Source organism: Pelophylax lessonae (assembly GCF_965119305.1).
Source record: "Pelophylax lessonae genome assembly, chromosome: 2".
In the NCBI taxonomy this organism is placed as follows: domain Eukaryota; kingdom Metazoa; phylum Chordata; class Amphibia; order Anura; family Ranidae; genus Pelophylax; species Pelophylax lessonae.
This window is the reverse complement of record NC_138769.1, coordinates 443,467,526-443,493,264: the sequence shown is the minus strand read 5'-3', so window position 1 is coordinate 443,493,264 and position 25,739 is coordinate 443,467,526. Positions and strand designations below refer to the sequence as shown.

The window sequence follows — 25,739 nt, the reverse complement described above, 5'->3', positions numbered from 1 at the left end:
TCTGAATGCTTGGAATCAGCCGTCGAAAGCACTATACTAACGAACAGATAATTGACCAATCCTCGTACGGAATTTTTCTTTCAATTTTCTTATAGTGTGTATGCAGCTTTACTCAGCGCAGTCCGAGCAAAGGAAAAGGTCAAAATCCTGGTTCATTATCATGTCATAGTTACATAGTAGGTGAGGTTGAATAAAGACAATAATCCATTCAGTTCAACCTGTGTAGGTGTGTGTGGCCGTAATCATCTCACATACCCCTGAATGTTCTGATCTTTGAGATGTACGTCTAAGAGTCTTTTGAAAGCCACCATACTTCCCGCAGAAACCACCTCTTGTGGTAGAGAATTCCACAATCTTGTAGCCCTAACAGTAAAGAATCCCCCACGTTGCCTGAGGTTAAAACGCTTCTCCTCTAATCGCATTGTATGCCCTCGAGTCCTCATGCAATCCCTCCGATTGAATAGCTTTTTTTCTATGCTGAGATCACCATTGAGATATTTATATATTGCTATCATGTCCCCTCTCAGGCGTCTCTTCTCCAGGGAGAATAAATCAAGCGATTGCAGACGCTCTTCATAATTAAGGGCCTCCAATCCCCTAATTAGTTTAGTTGCCCTTCTCTGGACTCTCTCCATCTCCAACACATCCCTCCTGAGGACTGGCAACCAGAACTGGACAGAATACTACAGATGTGGTCGGACCAGAGTTTTATAAAGTGGAAGGATTATAGTCTTATCTCTGGAATACATCCCTTTCTTTATGCATGCTAATATTCTGCTGACTTTGGCAGCTGCCACTTGAAATTGCATGCTATTGCCTAGTCTATCCTCTACCAAGACTCCCAGTTCTTTCTCCATTTTTGATTCCCCCAAGGCCCCCCCCCCTAACGTGTATTGTGCTTTTATGTTTTTAGTCCCCAAGTGCAAAACCTTACACTTCTCCACATTAAACCTCATTTGCCATGTCATTGCCCACTCTGTTTTTTTGTCCAGGTCATTCTGTAGGATATCTGCATCATGCTATGCAGTTATTGCCCTGCCCAATTTTGTGTCATCTGCAAAAACTGATATAGAACTACTGATCCCGTCCTTAATGCTGTTTATGAATAAATTGAACAAGGTTGGTCCCAGGACTGAGCCTTGGGGGACCTCGCTTACCACCTCAGACCAGTCTGAATATGTGCTGTTTATTACCACCCTTTGGACATGCCCTTTTAGCCAGTTCCGTATCCAAGAGCAAACCCTGCGGTCGATGCCTGCCGAACTTATTTTATAAATTAAGCGCTTGTGGGGAGCTGTATCAAACGCCTTAGCGAAATCCAGGTACACCACATCCACTGGTCTCTCCCTATCTAGCTCACAGCTCACCTTCTCGTAGAATAGAGATTGGTTTGACAAGAATGCCCATTTGTAAACCCGTGCTGATTACTGCTGATGATGTTGTTGTCTTTAGCAAACTCTACGATATAGTCCCTTATCATCCCCTTTAGAAGGTTACATACTATCGATGTCAGACTAACAGGCCTATAATTTCCGGGGACATGCCTCTGCCCTTTTTTGAATATCAGTATCACGTTAGCTTTCCTCCAATCCCCTGGTACATTTCTTGTCATAATACTGTCAGCAAAGATCAGGAACAGTGGTCTAGATATAATCTTACTGAGTTCTTTGAGTACTCTCGGATGTACGCCATCCGGGCCTGGTGATTTATTTGTGTTAATTTTATCCAGCCTTTTCCCTGATCTTACCCTCTGTAAGCCATAGCGGCAAGTCCTGTGTATTACTACTAACCATACAGTCATGGTCAGTGTACCCCTCCTTTTCCTGTGTAATGACTGACGAGAAAAAAACGTTCAGCGCGGTTGCTTTTTCAGTGTCCTCTGTAACCATCCTCCCATCATCGTTAATTATGTGTGCAATATGCTCTGCCCTAGCTTTTTTGCTGTTGATATATTTAAAGAATTTCTTTGGATTATTTTTACTATCCTCCGCTATTTGTCTCTCAAAGTTGATTTTAGCCATTTTGATTTGGTATTTACTTTTCTTATTTGCCTCCTTGTATTGCTCGAAAGCCGATACTGTGTCCTCTGATTTACATTTCTTGAAGGACATTTTTTTCCCCCTAATACGTTTTTTAACATTACGGTTTAGCCAGCCAGGTTTGGCTTTGTCTCTTCTAAATTTATTTCCCATAGGAATGCACTGCAAGATGCATTTGTTTAATATGTTCCTAAAGCATTCCCATTTTTCCTCCGTGGTCAGTGTTCCCAGGGTTTGGTCCCAGTTTACCCTTTCCATCATTGAGCACAATTTTGGAAAGTTTGCCCTTCTGAAGTTTATGGTTCTTATGTTCCCCACTTGCCTTGTTATATTGTTATTTACGTTAAATGTGATCATCCTATGACCGCTAGAACCCAGGTTGTCCTGGACTCCCACCTCCGAGATTAGGTCTGGGTCATTAGTGATCAATAGATCCAGGACTGCATTTTCTCTAGTAGGAGAATCCACCAACTGAGACATGTAGTTGTCCTGAAACGTTTCCATGAATAGACGGGCCTTCTGTGAGTGTGTAGTCCCCTCTTCCCAGTCAATGTCGGGATAATTGAAGTCCCCCAACATGATGACTGATCCCAGTTTTGCCACTTTACCCAACAGTGATATAAATTCCAGTTGTCAAAATGTCAGTTAACACCATTGCACTAATGTGGTGTGCTCTTAGAAAAGGACTGCAAACTTAAACTGGAACTAAATGTAAAAAATACAAACTATTTCTTGGCTTGCCATTGCAAGGTGGCCCCATTCACTTGAAAATGTCATGTTTGGCAGCAGTACTGCCCACCAAAAGTGACAGTGGGGATAATGTTTAGCAAATGAAAAGCATTGTAGCTGCAGCATGTGTATACCCCTGTACATGTGCCTTTGCAGCTTAAAGTCGTTGTAATGGCTGAAGATTTTTTACCTTCATGGATTCTATCCATGAAGGTAAAAAACCTTCTGTGAGCTGCTCTCCTCACAACCCCCTCTAATAGGCACCTGAGCCTCCTCTTGATCCAGCAAAGTGCACAAGAGCCTCAGCTGTCCTGGGACTCCCTCTTCTCATTGGCTGACACAGCAGCAGGAGCCATTGGCTCCCACTGCTGACAATCACAGCTAGTGAGCCAATGAGGAGAGAGCGGGAGGAGGGGCTGAGCTGTGGCTTTTGTGTCTTATGGACGCATAGAGCAGGGCTTCAGAGCGAGCACGCACCAGTGACCCCATAGCAAGCGGCTTGCTACTAGAGGCACTGGTCAAGTGGAAGGAGGCAGGAGCGCCAACGTGGGACCCGAGAAGAGGAGGATTGCGGCTGTTCCATGCAAAGCCACTGCACAGAGGAGGTGAGTAAAACATCTTTGTTTTTGTAAGGCTGAACCTTTAATACCACTTTAGGGGGAGCAGGGCAGTAAAATGTGGTGCAACTGCCTATTTTTACCACCCCCGAACCACAAGTGTAAACTAGGCCTAAAAATACAGTGCATTGCGAAAGTATTTGGCTCCCTTGAACTTTTCGACCTTTTGTCACATTTCAGGCTTCAAACATAAAGATATAAAACTGTAATTTTTTGTGAAGAATCAACAACAAGTGAAACGCAATCATGAAGTGGAACGAAATTTATTGGATATTTCAAACTTTGTTAACAAATAAAAAACTGAAAATTTGGGCGTGCAAAATTATTTAGCCCCTTTACTTTTAGTGCAGCAAACTCTCTCCAGAAGTTCAGTGAGGATCTCTGAATGATCCAATGTTGACCTAAATGACTAATGATGATAAATAGAATCCACCTGTGTGTAATCAAGTCTCCGTATAAATGCACCTGCACTGTGATAGTTAAAAGCGCAGAGAGCATCATGAAGAACAGGGAACACACCAGGCAGGTCCGAGATACTGTAGTGGAGAAGTTTAAAGCCGGATTTGGATACAAAAAGATTTCCCAAGCATTAAACATCCCAAGGAGCACTGTGTAAGCGATAATATTGAAATGGAAGGAGTATCAGACCACTGCAAATCTACGAAGACCTGGCCGTCCCTCTAAACTTTCAGCTCATACAAGGAGAAGACTGATCAGAGATGCAGCCAAGAGGCCCATGATCACTCTGGATGAACTGCAGAGATCTACAACTGAGGTGGGAGACTCTGTCCATAGGACAACAATCAGTCGTATACTGTACTGCACAAATCTGGCCTTTATGGAAGAGTGGCAAGAAGAAAGCCATTTCTTAACCACCTCCCACCCGGCCACTGTACCTTTACGGCCGGGTGGGAGTCTCGTCCTTCTGATCGGACGTTCCCGAACGTCCTGCAGAAGGAGCGAGATTGCGCCGCCGCGGGCACACGCAGCGGCGCGATCTCGATGTGCCTGTGTCCCTGTGATTGGCCCTCCTGATCACATGACGGCTGTGTCCAATCACAGCCGTCATGTAATGTAAATACAGCCGTTGTAACGGCTTTGATCTCTTCTTCTCCTCACACAGATCCTGTCAGTGAGGAGAAGACGATCTGTGCTGCAGCCAGGGGATCAGTGAGTTTTACTAATTACTCACTGATCACAGGGGGGGGGGGTCTGTGCTGGAACAAGAACATTAGATACCAGTGCAGCCCTGGGGGGGGGGGGGGGGGTAGGTGGGGGGTGCCACTAGAGCCACCAGGGATGCCCACCCATGACCACCAGGGATGCCCACCATAGCCAGCAGGGATGGCAATCAGGGCTCAGAGAGCCTGCCAGTGGTGCCCTCCCTATCAGTGCTGCCCACCAATGCCATCTATCAGTGCTGCCCACCAGTGCCCATTATTGCCATCTATCAGGGCACCCACCAGTGCCCATTATTGCCCACCAGTGCTGCCTACCAGTGCCCACCAGTGCTGCCCATCAGTGCCAAACCGTGCCGCCTATCAGTGCCGATCAGTGCCGCCGATCAGTGCCCATCAGTGCCGCCGATCAGTGCCCATCAGCGCTGCCTATCAGTGCCCATCAGCGCTGCCTATCAGTGCCCATCAGCGCTGCCTATCAGTGCCCACCAAGTGCCCTATCAGTGCCACATATCAGTGTCCATCAGTGCTGCATATCAGTGCTACCTATCAGTGCCCATCAGTGCTGCATATCAGTGCCACCCCAGTAGTGCCTGTTAGTGCCGCCTCATCAGTGCTCATCAGTGCATCGCAGCAAAAGGTGGCGCTACAAAGTATTAACTTAAGGGGGCTGAATAATTTTGCACGCCCAATTTTTCTGTTTCTTATTTGTTAAAAAAGTTTGAAATATCCAATAAATTTAGTTCCACTTCATGATTGTGTCCCACTTGTTGTTGATTCTTCACAAAAAATTACAGTTTTATATCTTTATGAAGCCTGAAATGTGGCAAAAGGTCGAAAAGTTCAAGGGGGCCAAATACTTTCAGAATGCACTGTAAGTGTAAACTGAAATATGGTCTGAAAGGTGGCTTTAGCCTTTAAGAGAAGGTACAGTGGGTACGGAAAGTATTCAGACCCCCTTAAATTTTTCACTCTTTGTTATATTGCAGCCATTTGCTAAAATCTTTTAAGTTCATTCTTCTTCCTCATGAATGTACACATAGCACCCCATACTGACAGAAAAACACAGAATTGTTGACATTGTTGCAGATTTATTAAAAAAGAAAAACTGAAATATCACATGGTCCTAAGTATTCAGACCCTTTGCTGTGACACTCATATATTTAACTCAGGTGCTTTCCATTTCTTCTGATCATCCTTGAGATGGTTCTACACCTTCATTTGAGTCCAGCTGTGTTTGATTATACTGATTGGACTTGATTAGGAAAGCCACACACCTGTCTATATAAGACCTTCCAGATCACAATGCATGTCACAGCAAATGAGAATCATGAGGTCAAAGGAACTGCCTGAAGAGCTCAGAGACAGAATTGTGGCAAGGCACAGATCTGGCCAAGGTTACAAAAAGATTTCTGCTGCACTTAAGGTTCCTAAGAGCACAGTGGCCTCCATAATCCTCAAATGGAAGACGTTTGGGACGACCAGAACCCTTCCTAGAGCTGGCCGTCCGGCCAAACTGAGCTATCGGGGGAGAAGAGCCTTGGTGAGAGAGGTAAAGAAGAACCCAAAGATCACTGTGGCTGAGCTCCAGAGATGCAGTCAGGAGATGGGAGAAAGTTGTAGAAAGTCAACCATCACTGCAGCCCTCCACCAGTCGGGGCTTTAAGACAGAGTGGCCCGACGGAAGCCTCTCCTCAGTGTAAGACACATGAAAGCCCACATGGAGCTTGCTAAAAAACACCTGAAGGACTCCAAGATGGTGAGAAATAAGATTCTCTGGTCTGATGAGACCAAAATAGAACTTTTTGGCCTTAATTCTAAGCGGTATGTGTGGAGAAAACCAGGCACTGCTCATCACCTGTCCAATACAGTCCCAACAGTGAAGCATGGTGGTGGCAGCATCATGCTGTGGGGGTGTTTTTCAGCTGCAGGGACAGGACGACTGGTTGCAATCGAGGGAAAGATGAATGCGACCAAGTACAGGGATATCCTGGACAAAAACCTTCTCCAGAGTGCTCTGGACCTCAGACTGGGCCGAAGGATTACCTTCCAACAAGACCATGACCCTAAGCACACAGCTAAAATAACGAAGGAGTGGCTTCACAACAACTCCGTGACTGTTCTTGAATGGCCCAGCCAGAGCCCTGACTTAAACCCAATTGAGCATCTCTGGAGAGATCTAAAAATGGCTGTCCACCAACGTTTACCATCCAACCTGACAGAACTGGAGAGGATCTGCAAGGAGGAATGGCAGAGGATCCCCAAATCCAGGTGTGAAAGACTTGTTGCATCTTTCCCAAAAAGACTCCTGGCTGTATTAGATCAAAAGGGGGCTTCTACTAAATACTGAGCAAAGGGTCTGAATACTTAGGACCATGTGATATTTCAGTTTTTCTTTTTTAATAAATCTGCAACAATGTCAACATTTCTGTGTTTTTCTGTCAGTATGGGGTGCTATGTGTACATTCATGAGGAAGAAGAATGAACCTAAATGATTTTAGCAAATGGCTGCAATATAACAAAGAGTGAAACATTTAAGGGGGTCTGAATACTTTCCGTACCCACTGTATTTACTGTACACTGCAATTTATTTAGCCTTTCCTTCTACTTTAAAACTTAGAACTGTTAAAGCTGGAGAACAACAATTGGAAAGGTGATAACAATTTAAAGAGGCTGAGTTTCCATCTGCTTAAAACGGAATGACTTATGTGCTGTTTTGTATGTTGACGGCACCAAATAAGGGCGTGGACACTTTGGCACATGGAACCAATATGTACAGTACTTTCATGGAAACCGATAGCACACATTTCACAAGTAGCCAGTTGCAATTATTGTACAAAGACAATGGCATCTGCACAAGGCACAGAAAAAGAAATATCCTGATATAAAGCACCAGTACAAAATGAAATGGAAGGAATTCAAAACCTGGCGTTTTAGATATTCCCTCCCTGTTGTTCCTATATTTGCTCCATTCAGTTTTGAATAAATCTCAATGGAATTACCTTTACGAAACTTTCTCCAAGTGGTCATATGACTGTAGAGCTCTGCTGAGCGTGTCTGTCCGTGGAGGGCTGAGAAAACCACTGAATCTTTAGAGCAGTGATGCCATCACACCATCATCCATAACTCTAAGGCATAACTCTGTTGACCTTGAGAAAGTTAGAGGCTGTTCACACTGCCCAAATGCTCAAACACCCCCTATTTTAGTGTGCAGGCTGCTGTCTGTTTCACCAGGCACAGAGGGGACAGTATAATACGCCTCTTCCACAAATTGCACTGTTTACATTTTTGTCTTTATTTTTGCTTTATTGAAAACATAGAAAGTGCACACTATTCAGGTGTGTGATGCACTGTGCTGAGGTGACTGGCACACTTGTTGGAGCTTTCAGGTAACGTAAACACTTAGTTGAAAAAAGGCATTAACATTAAGATGTATTAGAAACATTATTGAGTAAATCTAAGAGCAGTGGGGAGGGTAATGTTTTACTTTTTTCAGTTTTCAGCACGGTCACACTTTGAATGATAAATACTCAGTCATGCATCACTATACACAAACACATTTTATATCATTTTTTGGAGTCAGACAGAGCTTCCTTTTAGTGGCATTTAATCACCATTAATTATTTTTTCATTTTTTTTTTTTTTTACTTTTTAGTATATAAAAAAAATAAAATAAAAAAAAAACATTTTTCTTTGTTTCGCTTATAAAATTTTTCAAACAAATAATCATTCTTTATAAACTGAGACCAAATGTGGAAATGTGGTGAAAAAAACAAATCAGTGTATATTATTTAGTCTGTGTGAATGTTATAGTCCACAAATAATGGTATATACTGTATATTTTGAAATCAGTCCTATAATAAACTCTGCACACTGGACTGAGCCCCGCACACTGGACTGAGCCCCGCACACTGGACTGAGCTCTGCACACTGGACTGAGCCCCGCACACTGGACTGAGCCCCGCACACTGGACTGAGCCCCGCACACTGGACTGAGCCCTGCACACTGGACTGAGCCCTGCACACTGGACTGAACTCTGCACACTGGACTGAGTCCTGCACACTGGACTGAGCCCTGCACACTGGACTGAACTCTGCACACTGGACTGAGCCCTGCACACTGGACTGAGCCCTGCACACTGGACTGAACTCTTCAACACTGGTCTGAGCCCTGCACACTGGACTGAGCCCTGTACACTGGACTGAACTCTGCACACTGGACTGAACTCTGCACACTGGACTGAACTCTGCACACTGGACTGAACTCTGCACACTGGTCTGAACTCTGCACACTGGACTGAACTCTGCACACTGGACTGAACTCTGCACACTGGTCTGAACCCTGCACACTGGACTAAGCTCTGCACACTGGACTGAACCCTGCACACTGGTCTGAACCCTGCACACTGGTCTGAACCCTGCACACTGGACTGAGCTCTGCACACTGGTCTGAACTCTGCTGCACACTGGACTGAACCCTGCACACTGGACTGAGCCCTGCACACTGGACTGAACTCTGCACACTGGACTGAGCTCTGCACACTGGACTGAGCTCTGCACACTGGTCTGAGCCCTGCACACTGGTCTGAGCCCTGCACACTGGTCTGAGCCCTGCACACTGGACTGAACCCTGCACACTGGACTGAACCCTGCACACTGGACTGAACCCTGCACACTGGACTGAACCCTGCACACTGGACTGAACTCTGCACACTGGACTGAGCTCTGCACACTGGACTGAGCCCTGCACACTGGACTGAACTCTGCACACTGGACTGAACTCTGCACACTGGACTGAGCTCTGCACACTGGACTGAAGTCTGCACACTGGACTGAGCTCTGCACACTGGACTGAGCTCTGCACACTCGTCTGAAGTCTGCACACTGGACTGAGCTCTGCACACTGGACTGAACCCTGCACACTGGACTGAACTTTGCACACTGAACTGAACTCTGCACAATGGACTGAGCCCTTGACACTGGACTGAACTCTGCACACTGGACTGAACTCTGCACACTGGACTGAGCTCTGCACACTGGTCTGAACCCTGCACACTGGACTGAGCTCTGTACACTGGACTGAGCCCTGCACAATGGACTGAACTCTGCACACTGGACTGAACTCTGCACACTGGACTGAACTCTACACACTGGACTGAGCTCTGCACACTGGTCTGAACCCTGCACACTGGACTGAGCTCTGCACACTGGTCTGAACCCTGCACACTGGACTTAACCCTGCACACTGGACTGAACCCTGCACACTGGACTGAACTCTGCACACTGGACTGAACTCTGCACACTGGAGTGAACTCTGCACACTGGACTGAGCTCTGCACACTGGACTGAGCCCTGCACACTGGACTGAACTTTGCACACTGGACTGAGCTCTGCACACTGGACTGAACTCTGCACACTGGACTGAGCTCTGCACACTGGACTGAGCTCTGCACACTGGACTGAGCTATGCACACTGGACTGAACCCTGCACACTGGACTGAACTCTGCACACTGGACTGAACTCTGCACAATGGACTGAGCCCTTGACACTGGACTGAACTCTGCACACTGAACTGAACTCTGCACAATGGACTGAGACCTTGACACTGGACTGAACTCTGCACACTGGACTGAACTCTGCACACTGGACTGAACTCTGCACACTGAACTGAACTCTGCACAATGGTCTGAGCCCTTGACACTGGACTGAACTCTGCACACTAGACTGAACTCTGCACACTGGACTGAGCTCTGCACACTGGTCTGAACCCTGCACACTGGACTGAGCTCTGTACACTGGACTGAGCCCTGCACACTGGACTGAACTCTGCACACTGGACTGAACTCTGCACACTGGACTGAACTCTGCACACTGGACTGAACTCTGCACACTGGACTGAGCTCTGCACACTGGTCTGAACCCTGCACACTGGACTGAGCCCTGCACACTGGACTGAGCTCTGCACACTGGACTGAGCTCTGCAGACTGGACTGAGCTCTGCACACTGGTCTGAACCCTGCACACTGGACTTAACCCTGCACACTGGACTGAACCCTGCACACTGGACTGAACCCTGCACACTGGACTGAACTCTGCACACTGGACTGAACTCTGCACACTGGACTGAACTCTGCACACTGGACTGAGCTCTGCACACTGGACTGAGCTCTGCACACTGGACTGAGCCCTGCACACTGGACTGAACTCTGCACACTGGACTGAACTTTGCACACTGGACTGAGCTCTGCACACTGGACTGAACTCTGCACACTGGACTGAGCTCTGCACACTGGACTGAGCTCTGCACACTGGACTGAGCTCTGCACACTGGACTGAACCCTGCACACTGGACTGAACTCTGCACACTGAACTGAACTCTGCACAATGGACTGAGCCCTTGACACTGGACTGAACTCTGCACACTGAACTGAACTCTGCACAACGGACTGAGACCTTGACACTGGACTGAACTCTGCACACTGGACTGAACTCTGCACACTGGACTGAACTCTGCACACTGAACTGAACTCTGCACAATGGTCTGAGCCCTTGACACTGGACTGAACTCTGCACACTAGACTGAACTCTGCACACTGGACTGAGCTCTGCACACTGGTCTGAGCTCTGTACACTGGACTGAGCCCTGCACACTGGACTGAACTCTGCACACTGGACTGAACTCTGCACACTGGACTGAACTCTGCACACTGGACTGAACCCTGCACACTGGACTGAACTCTGCACACTGGACTGAACCCTGCACACTGGTCTGAACCCTGCACACTGGACTGAGCTCTGTACACTGGACTGAGCTCTGCACACTGGTCTGAACCCTGCACACTGGTCTGAACCCTGCACACTGGACTTAACCCTGCACACTGGACTGAACCCTGCACACTGGACTGAACCCTGCACACTGGACTGAACTCTGCACACTGGAGTGAACTCTGCACACTGGAGTGAACTCTGCACACTGGACTGAGCCCTGCACACTGGACTGAACTCTGCACACTGGACTGAACTCTGCACACTGGACTGAGCTCTGCACACTGGACTGAACTCTGCACACTGGACTGAGCTCTGCACACTGGACTGAGCTCTGCACACTCGTCTGAATTCTGCACACTGGACTGAGCTCTGCACACTGGACTGAACCCTGCACACTGGACTGAACTTTGCACACTGAACTGAACGCTGCACAATGGACTGAGCCCTTGACACTGGACTGAACTCTGCACACTGGACTGAACTCTGCACACTGGACTGAGCTCTGCACACTGGTCTGAACCCTGCACACTGGACTGAGCTCTGCACACTGGACTGAGCCCTGCACACTGGACTGAACTCTGCACACTGGACTGAACTCTGCACACTGGACTGAACTCTGCACACTGGACTGAACTCTGCACACTGGACTGAACTCTGCACACTGGACTGAACTCTGCACACTGGACTTAACTCTACACACTGGACTGAGCTCTGCACACTGGTCTGAACCCTGCACACTGGACTGAGCTCTGCACACTGGTCTGAACCCTGCACACTGGACTTAACCCTGCACACTGGACTGAGCTCTGCACACTGGACTGAGCTCTGCACACTGAACTGAGCTCTGCACACTGGTCTGAACCCTGCACACTGGACTGAATTCTGCACACTGGACTGAACCCTGCACACTGGACTGAACTCTGCACACTGGGCTGAACCCTGCATACTGGACTGAGCTCTGCACACTGGACTGAACCCTGCACACTGGACTTAACCCTGCACACTGGACTGAACCCTGCACACTGGACTGAACCCTGCACACTGGACTGAACTCTGCACACTGGAGTGAACTCTGCACACTGGAGTGAACTCTGCACACTGGACTGAGCCCTGCACACTGGACTGAACTCTGCACACTGGACTGAACTCTGCACACTGGACTGAGCTCTGCACACTGGACTGAACTCTGCACACTGGACTGAGCTCTGCACACTGGACTGAGCTCTGCACACTCGTCTGAATTCTGCACACTGGACTGAGCTCTGCACACTGGACTGAACCCTGCACACTGGACTGAACTTTGCACACTGAACTGAACTCTGCACAATGGACTGAGCCCTTGACACTGGACTGAACTCTGCACACTGGACTGAACTCTGCACACTGGACTGAGCTCTGCACACTGGTCTGAACCCTGCACACTGGACTGAGCTCTGCACACTGGACTGAGCCCTGCACACTGGACTGAACTCTGCACACTGGACTGAACTCTGCACACTGGACTGAACTCTGCACACTGGACTGAACTCTGCACACTGGACTGAACTCTGCACACTGGACTTAACTCTACACACTGGACTGAGCTCTGCACACTGGTCTGAACCCTGCACACTGGACTGAGCTCTGCACACTGGTCTGAACCCTGCACACTGGACTTAACCCTGCACACTGGACTGAGCTCTGCACACTGGACTGAGCTCTGCACACTGAACTGAGCTCTGCACACTGGTCTGAACCCTGCACACTGGACTGAATTCTGCACACTGGACTGAACCCTGCACACTGGACTGAACTCTGCACACTGGGCTGAACCCTGCATACTGGACTGAGCTCTGCACACTGGACTGAACCCTGCACACTGGACTGAGCCCTGCACACTGGACTGAGCCCTGCACACTGGACTGAACTCTGCACACTGGACTGAGCTCTGCACACTGGTCTGAACCCTGCACACTGGACTGAATTCTGCACACTGGATTTAACCCTGCACACTGGACTGAACCCTGCACACTGGACTGAACCCTGCACACTGGACTGAACTCTGCACACTGGACTGAACTCTGCACACTGGACTGAACTCTGCACACTGGACTGAGCCCTGCACACTGGACTGAACTCTGCACACTGGACTGAACTTTGCACACTGGACTGAGCTCTGCACACTGGACTGAACTCTGCACACTGGACTGAACTCTGCACACTGGACTGAGCTCTGCACACTGGACTGAGCTCTGCACACTGGACTGAACCCTGCACACTGGACTGAACTCTGCACACTGAACTGAAATCTGCACAATGGACTGAGCCCTTGACACTGGACTGAACTCTGCACACTGGACTGAACTCTGCACACTGGACTGAGCTCTGCACACTGGACTGAACCCTGCACACTGAACTGAACTCTGCACAATGGACTGAGCCCTTGACACTGGACTGAACTCTGCACACTGAACTGAACTCTGCACAATGGACTGAGCCCTTGACACTGGACTGAACTCTGCACACTGGACTGAGCTCTGCACACTGGTCTGAACCCTGCACACTGGACTGAGCTCTGTACACTGGACTGAGCCATGCACACTGGACTGAACTCTGCACACTGGACTGAACTCTGCACACTGGACTGAACTCTGCACACTGGTCTGAACCCTGCACACTGGACTGAGCTCTGCACACTGGTCTGAACCCTGCACACTGGACTTAACCCTGCACACTGGACTGAGCTCTGCACACTGGACTGAGCTCTGCACACTGGACTGAGCTCTGCACACTGGTCTGAGCTCTGCACACTGGACTGAGCTCTGCACACTGGTCTGAACCCTGCACACTGGACTGAATTCTGCACACTGGACTGAACCCTGCACACTGGACTGAACTCTGCACACTGGACTGAACTCTGCACACTGGACTGAACCCTGCATACTGGACTGAGCTCTGCACACTGGACTGAACCCTGCACACTGGACTGAGCCCTGCACACTGGACTGAGCCCTGCACACTGGACTGAACTCTGCACACTGGACTGAGCTCTGCACACTGGTCTGAACCCTGCACACTGGACTGAATTCTGCACACTGGACTGAACCCTGCACACTGGACTGAGCCCTTGACACTGGACTGAACTCTGCACACTGGACTGAACTCTGCACACTGGACTGAGCTCTGCACACTGGACTGAACCCTGCACACTGGACTGAACCCTGCACACTGAACTGAACTCTGCACAATGGACTGAGCCCTTGACACTGGACTGAACTCTGCACACTGAACTGAACTCTGCACAATGGACTGAGCCCTTGACACTGGACTGAACTCTGCACACTGGACTGAACTCTGCACACTGGACTGAGCTCTGCACACTGGTCTGAACCCTGCACACTGGGCTGAGCTCTGTACACTGGACTGAGCCATGCACACTGGACTGAACTCTGCACACTGGACTGAACTCTGCACACTGGACTGAACTCTGCACACTGGACTGAACCCTGCACACTGGACTGAGCTCTGCACACTGGTCTGAACCCTGCACACTGGACTTAACCCTGCACACTGGACTGAGCTCTGCACACTGGACTGAGCTCTGCACACTGGACTGAGCTCTGCACACTGGTCTGAGCTCTGCACACTGGACTGAGCTCTGCACACTGGTCTGAACCCTGCACACTGGACTGAATTCTGCACACTGGACTGAACCCTGCACACTGGACTGAACTCTGCACACTGGACTGAACTCTGCACACTGGACTGAACCCTGCATACTGGACTGAGCTCTGCACACTGGACTGAACCCTGCACACTGGACTGAGCCCTGCACACTGGACTGAGCCCTGCACACTGGACTGAACTCTGCACACTGGACTGAGCTCTGCACACTGGTCTGAACCCTGCACACTGGACTGAATTCTGCACACTGGACTGAACCCTGCACACTGGACTGAACCCTGCACACTGGACTGAACTCTGCACACTGGACTGAACTCTGCACACTGGACTGAACTCTGCACACTGGACTGAACTCTGCACACTGGACTGAACTCTGCACACTGGACTGAGCTCTGCACACTGGACTGAGCCCTGCACACTGGACTGAACTCTGCACACTGGACTGAACTTTGCACACTGGACTGAGCTCTGCACACTGGACTGAACTCTGCACACTGGACTGAACTTTGCACACTGGACTGAGCTCTGCACACTGGACTGAACTCTGCACACTGGACTGAACTTTGCACACTGGACTGAGCTCTGCACACTGGACTGAGCTCTGCACACTGGACTGAACTCTGCACACTGGACTGAGCTCTGCACACTGGACTGAGCTCTGCACACTGGACTGAGCTCTGCACACTGGACTGAATCCTGCACACTGGACTGAACTCTGCACACTGAACTGAAATCTGCACAATGGACTGAGCCCTTGACACTGGACTGAACTCTGCACACTGGACTGAACTCTGCACACTGGACTGAACCCTGCATACTGGACTGAGCTCTGCACACTGGACTGAACCCTGCACACTGGACTGAGCCCTGCACACTGGACTGAGCCCTGCACACTGGACTGAACTCTGCACACTGGACTGAGCTCTGCACACTGGTCTGAACCCTGCACACTGGACTGAATTCTGCACACTGGACTGAACCCTGCACACTGGACTGAGCCCTTGACACTGGACTGAACTCTGCACACTGGACTGAACTCTGCACACTGGACTGAGCTCTGCACACTGGACTGAACCCTGCACACTGGACTGAACCCTGCACACTGAACTGAACTCTGCACAATGGACTGAGCCCTTGACACTGGACTGAACTCTGCACACTGAACTGAACTCTGCACAATGGACTGAGCCCTTGACACTGGACTGAACTCTGCACACTGGACTGAACTCTGCACACTGGACTGAGCTCTGCACACTGGTCTGAACCCTGCACACTGGGCTGAGCTCTGTACACTGGACTGAGCCATGCACACTGGACTGAACTCTGCACACTGGACTGAACTCTGCACACTGGACTGAACTCTGCACACTGGACTGAACCCTGCACACTGGACTGAGCTCTGCACACTGGTCTGAACCCTGCACACTGGACTTAACCCTGCACACTGGACTGAGCTCTGCACACTGGACTGAGCTCTGCACACTGGACTGAGCTCTGCACACTGGTCTGAGCTCTGCACACTGGACTGAGCTCTGCACACTGGTCTGAACCCTGCACACTGGACTGAATTCTGCACACTGGACTGAACCCTGCACACTGGACTGAACTCTGCACACTGGACTGAACTCTGCACACTGGACTGAACCCTGCATACTGGACTGAGCTCTGCACACTGGACTGAACCCTGCACACTGGACTGAGCCCTGCACACTGGACTGAGCCCTGCACACTGGACTGAACTCTGCACACTGGACTGAGCTCTGCACACTGGTCTGAACCCTGCACACTGGACTGAATTCTGCACACTGGACTGAACCCTGCACACTGGACTGAACCCTGCACACTGGACTGAACCCTGCACACTGGACTGAACTCTGCACACTGGACTGAACTCTGCACACTGGACTGAACTCTGCACACTGGACTGAACTCTGCACACTGGACTGAACTCTGCACACTGGACTGAGCTCTGCACACTGGACTGAGCCCTGCACACTGGACTGAACTCTGCACACTGGACTGAACTTTGCACACTGGACTGAGCTCTGCACACTGGACTGAACTCTGCACACTGGACTGAACTTTGCACACTGGACTGAGCTCTGCACACTGGACTGAACTCTGCACACTGGACTGAACTTTGCACACTGGACTGAGCTCTGCACACTGGACTGAACTCTGCACACTGGACTGAGCTCTGCACACTGGACTGAGCTCTGCACACTGGACTGAGCTCTGCACACTGGACTGAATCCTGCACACTGGACTGAACTCTGCACACTGAACTGAAATCTGCACAATGGACTGAGCCCTTGACACTGGACTGAACTCTGCACACTGGACTAAACTCTGCACACTGGACTGAACTCTGCACACTGGACTGAACTCTGCACACTGGACTGAGCTCTGCACACTGGACTGAACCTTGCACACTGAACTGAACTCTGCACAATGGACTGAGCCCTTGACACTGGACTGATCTCTGCACACTGGACTGAACTCTGCACACTGAACTGAACTCTGCACAATGGACTGAGCCCTTGACACTGGACTGAACTCTGCACACTGGACTGAACTCTGCACACTGGTCTGAACCCTGCACACTGGACTGAGCTCTGTACACTGGACTGAGCCCTGCACACTGGACTGAACTCTGCACACTGGACTGAACTCTGCACACTGGACTGAACTCTGCACACTGGACTGAACTCTGCACACTGGACTGAACTCTGCACACTGGACTGAGCTCTGCACACTGGACTGAGCTCTGCACACTGGACTGAACTCTGCACACTGGACTGAACTCTGCACACTGGACTGAGCTCTGCACACTGGACTGAACCCTGCACACTGGACTGAACTCTGCACACTGAACTGAAATCTGCACACTGGACTGAGCCCTGCACACTGGACTGAGCCCTGCACACTGGACTGAGCCCTGCACACTGGACTGAGCTCTGCACACTGGTCTGAACCCTGCACACTGGACTTAACCCTGCACACTGGACTGAACCCTGCACACTGGACTGAACCCTGCACACTGGACTGAACCCTGCACACTGGACTGAACCCTGCACACTGGAGTGAACTCTGCACACTGGACTGAGCTCTGCACACTGGACTGAGCCCTGCACACTGGACTGAACTTTGCACACTGGACTGAGCTCTGCACACTGGACTGAACTCTGCACACTGGACTGAGCTCTGCACACTGGACTGAGCTCTGCACACTGGACTGAGCTATGCACACTGGACTGAACCCTGCACACTGGACTGAACTCTGCACACTGGACTGAACTCTGCACAATGGACTGAGCCCTTGACACTGGACTGAACTCTGCACACTGAACTGAACTCTGCACAATGGACTGAGACCTTGACACTGGACTGAACTCTGCACACTGGACTGAACTCTGCACACTGGACTGAACTCTGCACACTGAACTGAACTCTGCACAATGGTCTGAGCCCTTGACACTGGACTGAACTCTGCACACTAGACTGAACTCTGCACACTGGACTGAGCTCTGCACACTGGTCTGAACCCTGCACACTGGACTGAGCTCTGTACACTGGACTGAGCCCTGCACACTGGACTGAACTCTGCACACTGGACTGAACTCTGCACACTGGACTGAACTCTGCACACTGGACTGAGCTCTGCACACTGGTCTGAACCCTGCACACTGGACTGAGCTCTGTACACTGGACTGAGCTCTGCACACTGGTCTGAACCCTGCACACTGGACTTAACCCTGCACACTGGACTGAACTCTGCACACTGGGCTGAACCCTGCATACTGGACTGAGCTCTGCACACTGGACTGAACCCTGCACACTGGACTGAGCCCTGCACACTGGACTGAGCCCTGCACACTGGACTGAGCTCTGCACACTGGACTGAGCTCTGCACACTGGTCTGAACCCTGCACACTGGACTGAATTCTGCACACTGGACTGAACCCTGCACACTGGACTGAACCCTGCACACTGGACTGAACCCTGCACACTGGACTGAACCCTGCACACTGGACTGAACTCTGCACACTGGACTGAACTCTGCACACTGGACTGAACTCTGCACACTGGACTGAGCTCTGCACACTGGACTGAGCCCTGCACACTGGACTGAACTCTGCACACTGGACTGAACTTTGCACACTGGACTGAGCTCTGCACACTGGACTGAGCTCTGCACACTGGACTGAGCTCTGCACACTGGACAGAACCCTGCACACTGGACTGAACTCTGCACACTGAACTGAACTCTGCACAATGGACTGAGCCCTTGACACTGGACTGAACTCTGCACACTGAACTGAACTCTGCACAATGGACTGAGACCTTGACACTGGACTGAACTCTGCACACTGGACTGAACTCTGCACACTGGACTGAACTCTGCACACTGAACTGAACTCTGCACAATGGTCTGAGCCCTTGACACTGGACTGAACTCTGCACACTAGACTGAACTCTGCACACTGGACTGAGCTCTGCACACTGGTCTGAACCCTGCACACTGGACTGAGCTCTGTACACTGGACTGAACTCTGCACACTGGACTGAACTCTGCACACTGGACTGAACTCTGCACACTGGACTGAACTCTGCACACTGGACTGAACTCTGCACACTGGACTGAACCCTGCACACTGGACTGAGCTCTGCACACTGGACTGAGCTCTGTACACTGGACTGAGCTCTGTACACTGGACTGAGCTCTGCACACTGGTCTGAACCCTGCACACTGGTCTGAACCCTGCACACTGGACTTAACCCTGCACACTGGACTGAACCCTGCACACTGGAGTGAACCCTGCACACTGGAGTGAACTCTGCACACTGGAGTGAACTCTGCACACTGGAGTGAACTCTGCACACTGGAGTGAACTCTGCACACTGGACTGAGCCCTGCACACTGGACTGAACTCTGCACACTGGACTGAACTCTGCACACTGGACTGAGCTCTGCACACTGGACTGAACCCTGCACACTGGACTGAGCTCTGTACACTGGACTGAGCTCTGCACACTGGTCTGAACCCTGCACACTGGACTTAACCCTGCACACTGGACTGAACTCTGCACACTGGGCTGAACCCTGCATACTGGACTGAGCTCTGCACACTGGACTGAACCCTGCACACTGGACTGAGCCCTGCACACTGGACTGAGCCCTGCACACTGGACTGAGCTCTGCACACTGGACTGAGCTCTGCACACTGGTCTGAACCCTGCACACTGGACTGAATTCTGCACACTGGACTGAACCCTGCACACTGGACTGAACCCTGCACACTGGACTGAACCCTGCACACTGGACTGAACCCTGCACACTGGACTGAACTCTGCACACTGGACTGAACTCTGCACACTGGACTGAGCTCTGCACACTGGACTGAGCTCTGCACACTGGACTGAGCCCTGCACACTGGACTGAACTCTGCACACTGGACTGAACTTTGCACACTGGACTGAGCTCTGCACACTGGACTGAGCTCTGCACACTGGACTGAGCTCTGCACACTGGACTGAGCTCTGCACACTGGACAGAACCCTGCACACTGGACTGAACTCTGCACACTGAACTGAACTCTGCACAATGGACTGAGCCCTTGACACTGGACTGAACTCTGCACACTGAACTGAACTCTGCACAATGGACTGAGACCTTGACACTGGACTGAACTCTGCACACTGGACTGAACTCTGCACACTGGACTGAACTCTGCACACTGAACTGAACTCTGCACAATGGTCTGAGCCCTTGACACTGGACTGAACTCTGCACACTAGACTGAACTCTGCACACTGGACTGAGCTCTGCACACTGGTCTGAACCCTGCACACTGGACTGAGCTCTGTACACTGGACTGAGCCCTGCACACTGGACTGAACTCTGCACACTGGACTGAACTCTGCACACTGGACTGAACTCTGCACACTGGACTGAACCCTGCACACTGGTCTGAACCCTGCACACTGGACTGAGCTCTGTACACTGGACTGAGCTCTGTACACTGGACTGAGCTCTGCACACTGGTCTGAACCCTGCACACTGGTCTGAACCCTGCACACTGGACTTAACCCTGCACACTGGACTGAACCCTGCACACTGGAGTGAACCCTGCACACTGGAGTGAACTCTGCACACTGGAGTGAACTCTGCACACTGGAGTGAACTCTGCACACTGGAGTGAACTCTGCACACTGGACTGAGCCCTGCACACTGGACTGAACTCTGCACACTGGACTGAACTCTGCACACTGGACTGAGCTCTGCACACTGGACTGAACTCTGCACACTGGACTGAGCTCTGCACACTGGACTGAGCTCTGCACACTCGTCTGAATTCTGCACACTGGACTGAGCTCTGCACACTGGACTGAACCCTGCACACTGGACTGAACTTTGCACACTGAACTGAACTCTGCACAATGGACTGAGCCCTTGACACTGGACTGAACTCTGCACACTGGACTGAACTCTGCACACTGGACTGAGCTCTGCACACTGGTCTGAACCCTGCACACTGGACTGAGCTCTGCACACTGGACTGAGCTCTGCACACTGGACTGAGCCCTGCACACTGGACTGAACTCTGCACACTGGACTGAACTCTGCACACTGGACTGAACTCTGCACACTGGACTGAACTCTGCACACTGGACTTAACTCTACACACTGGACTTAACTCTACACACTGGACTGAGCTCTGCACACTGGTCTGAACCCTGCACACTGGACTGAGCTCTGCACACTGGTCTGAACCCTGCACACTGGACTTAACCCTGCACACTGGACTGAGCTCTGCACACTGAACTGAGCTCTGCACACTGGTCTGAACCCTGCACACTGGACTGAATTCTGCACACTGGACTGAACCCTGCACACTGGACTGAACTCTGCACACTGGACTGAACTCTGCACACTGGACTGAACTCTGCACACTGGACTGAACCCTGCATACTGGACTGAGCTCTGCACACTGGACTGAACCCTGCACACTGGACTGAGCCCTGCACACTGGACTGAGCCCTGCACACTGGACTGAACTCTGCACACTGGACTGAGCTCTGCACACTGGTCTGAACCCTGCACACTGGACTGAATTCTGCACACTGGACTTAACCCTGCACACTGGACTGAACCCTGCACACTGGACTGAACTCTGCACACTGGACTGAACTCTGCACACTGGACTGAACTCTGCACACTGGACTGAGCCCTGCACACTGGACTGAGCCCTGCACACTGGACTGAGCCCTGCACACTGGACTGAACTCTGCACACTGGACTGAACTCTGCACACTGGACTGAACTCTGCACACTGTACTGAGCTCTGCACACTGGACTGAGCTCTGCACACTGGACTGAACCCTGCACACTGGACTGAACTCTGCACACTGAACTGAAATCTGCACAATGGACTGAGCCCTTGACACTGGACTGAACTCTGCACACTGGACTGAACTCTGCACACTGGACTGAGCTCTGCACACTGGACTGAACCCTGCACACTGAACTGAACTCTGCACAATGGACTGAGCCCTTGACACTGGACTGAACTCTGCACACTGGACTGAACTCTGCACACTGAACTGAACTCTGCACAATGGACTGAGCCCTTGACACTGGACTGAACTCTGCACACTGGACTGAACTCTGCACACTGGACTGAGCTCTGCACACTGGTCTGAACCCTGCACACTGGACTGAGCTCTGTACACTGGACTGAGCCATGCACACTGGACTGAACTCTGCACACTGGACTGAACTCTGCACACTGGACTGAACTCTGCACACTGGTCTGAACCCTGCACACTGGACTGAGCTCTGCACACTGGTCTGAACCCTGCACACTGGACTTAACCCTGCACACTGGACTGAGCTCTGCACACTGGACTGAGCTCTGCACACTGGACTGAGCTCTGCACACTGGTCTGAGCTCTGCACACTGGACTGAGCTCTGCACACTGGTCTGAACCCTGCACACTGGACTGAATTCTGCACACTGGACTGAACCCTGCACACTGGACTGAACTCTGCACACTGGACTGAACTCTGCACACTGGACTGAACTCTGCACACTGGGCTGAACCCTGCATACTGGACTGAGCTCTGCACACTGGACTGAACCCTGCACACTGGACTGAGCCCTGCACACCGGACTGAGCCCTGCACACTGGACTGAACTCTGCACACTGGACTGAGCTCTGCACACTGGTCTGAACCCTGCACACTGGACTGAATTCTGCACACTGGACTTAACCCTGCACACTGGACTGAACCCTGCACACTGGACTGAACCCTGCACACTGGACTGAACTCTGCACACTGGACTGAACTCTGCACACTGGACTGAACTCTGCACACTGGAGTGAACTCTGCACACTGGACTGAGCTCTGCACACTGGACTGAGCCCTGCACACTGGACTGAACTCTGCACACTGGACTGAACTTTGCACACTGGACTGAACTCTGCACACTGGACTGAACTCTGCACACTGGACTGAACTTTGCACACTGGACTGAGCTCTGCACACTGGACTGAACTCTGCACACTGGACTGAGCTCTGCACACTGGACTGAGCTCTGCACACTGGACTGAATCCTGCACACTGGACTGAACTCTGCACACTGAACTGAAATCTGCACAATGGACTGAGCCCTTGACACTGGACTGAACTCTGCACACTGGACTAAACTCTGCACACTGGACTGAACTCTGCACACTGGACTGAACTCTGCACACTGGACTGAACTCTGCACACTGGACTGAGCTCTGCACACTGGACTGAACCCTGCACACTGAACTGAACTCTGCACAATGGACTGAGCCCTTGACACTGGACTGATCTCTGCACACTGGACTGAACTCTGCACACTGAACTGAACTCTGCACAATGGACTGAGCCCTTGACACTGGACTGAACTCTGCACACTGGAGTGAACTCTGCACACTGGTCTGAACCCTGCACACTGGACTGAGCTCTGTACACTGGACTGAGCCCTGCACACTGGACTGAACTCTGCACACTGGACTGAACTCTGCACACTGGTCTGAACTCTGCACACTGGACTGAACTCTGCACACTGGACTGAACTCTGCACACTGGACTGAGCTCTGCACACTGGTCTGAACCCTGCACACTGGACTGAGCTCTGCACACTGGACTGAGCTCTGCACACTGGTCTGAACCCTGCACACTGGACTGAGCTCTGCACACTGGTCTGAACCCTGCACACTGGACTGAATTCTGCACACTGGACTGAACCCTGCACACTGGACTGAACTCTGCACACTGGACTGAACTCTGCACACTGGGCTGAGTTCTGCACACTGGACTGAGCTCTGCAAATTGGTCTGAACACTACACTGAACCCTGTACACTGGACTGGACTGAGCTCCGCATAGTGGTCTTGCAGTGCACTGCCCGTGCCATGCTCTTACCTGGCAGCGCTGCGGCGCTCGGACGGCGGGGCGCTCCTCGGGCGGCTCCTCTTGCTCAGTACAGTGCTGCTGTCCGCTGAAGCGAGCTGTGTGAGGGCTGAGCCGCGGGAAGCGGCCTCCTCCTCCCCCAAAGCGCTGTCCGAACCCTTCGCAGTAGCCTTGGCTCTATAGCCGCTATATCTCATGGTGTGACGGGGCGCCCCATGCCAGGCTCAGCGTGAGGAGGAGAGGCGGCAGTCCTGGGGCTCCCTCACACATGGGCTGCATGACGAGCTGGGCGCCAAGTTCCTGCTCCAGTCAGTCACAGGCAGAGGCATGAGAAGTCCCCTTCCATCTTCTCCTGTGCTCAGACGTGTCACCATGAAGATGAAGGGAGAGCACCTTTAGTCATCTATGGCCCCAGAGGTAGAGGTGAACAGCCATGGGAAGGTGTGTGTGGAAATGGAGGAAAGGAATGAAGACATGCACTCTTTAATAGAATGAGAGGGAATGACTACAAATCCAGTGTAGGTGGTGAGGGAAAGGAAAGCTCGCTGCCTGTCAGGCACAAGTGCAGGAAATGTTCCACTGACCTACATATTTCTCCAAACATACGTGACCTTTTTTTCTGCTGTGTGGGAGGAAAACAGGGAGGATCCAAGGCTAGGGAGCTAGAGAAGGGAGAAGAGCCAGAGCACAACACAGGGAGGGTGTACTATCCCTCCTAGCTAGTCATAGCTGACAAATGGCACCTCTTCACACAAGGGGGGTCCTGATCCCAAGAGCCTGCAATCTATCACACTGCTACACATCACACTGGCAGCTGCACACTTCACTGCTTGCCTGGTTTGTGTGCCAGTTGACAACAAGGGGTTAAAGCCCATGTCGTCACACCATCCTATCATTAAACGATATGCAAAATAAAAGAATACACATAGGATGCAGTCTGTCACAAGCAGTAACCTACTTTATGTTTTCATGACTCTCCCATGTATGATGTAACATAGTTTTATCACCTGTTGATCCTGCCAGTGGAGCTTTTTTTTTTTTCCTCTTGATTTATCAAGGTGACAACACAGTTCCTTTGTAAAGTTGCACTCCAGCATTGCCATCCTGCAGACAGGATTGTCTGAAGTTATTATTATATTATTATACAGGATTTATATAGTGCCAACAGTTTGTGCAGCGCTTTAAAATTTAAAGGGAGACAATTCAATACATTGAAATTGTGCGCAGAAAAAACTGGCGTTGCACCCCTCATGGACTTCAGAAACAGACTGAAAGTAAAAGTAAAAACAATACATTT

At 51.0% G+C, this 25,739-nt stretch overlaps 1 protein-coding gene across 1 annotated transcript in view; it reads right to left on the bottom strand.

Moving 5' to 3' along the window:
- The window catches only part of NPAS2 (neuronal PAS domain protein 2), a 201,136-nt gene extending 176,148 nt beyond the window's left edge, over window positions 1-24,988 (bottom strand). The window contains exon 1 of the mRNA XM_082244362.1: window positions 24,455-24,988. Within this exon, the coding sequence (XP_082100488.1) occupies window positions 24,455-24,639 (185 nt within the window). The 5' untranslated portion in view covers window positions 24,640-24,988. The remainder of the gene's footprint in view (window positions 1-24,454) is intronic.
- Between the last annotated feature and the right edge of the window lie 751 nt (window positions 24,989-25,739).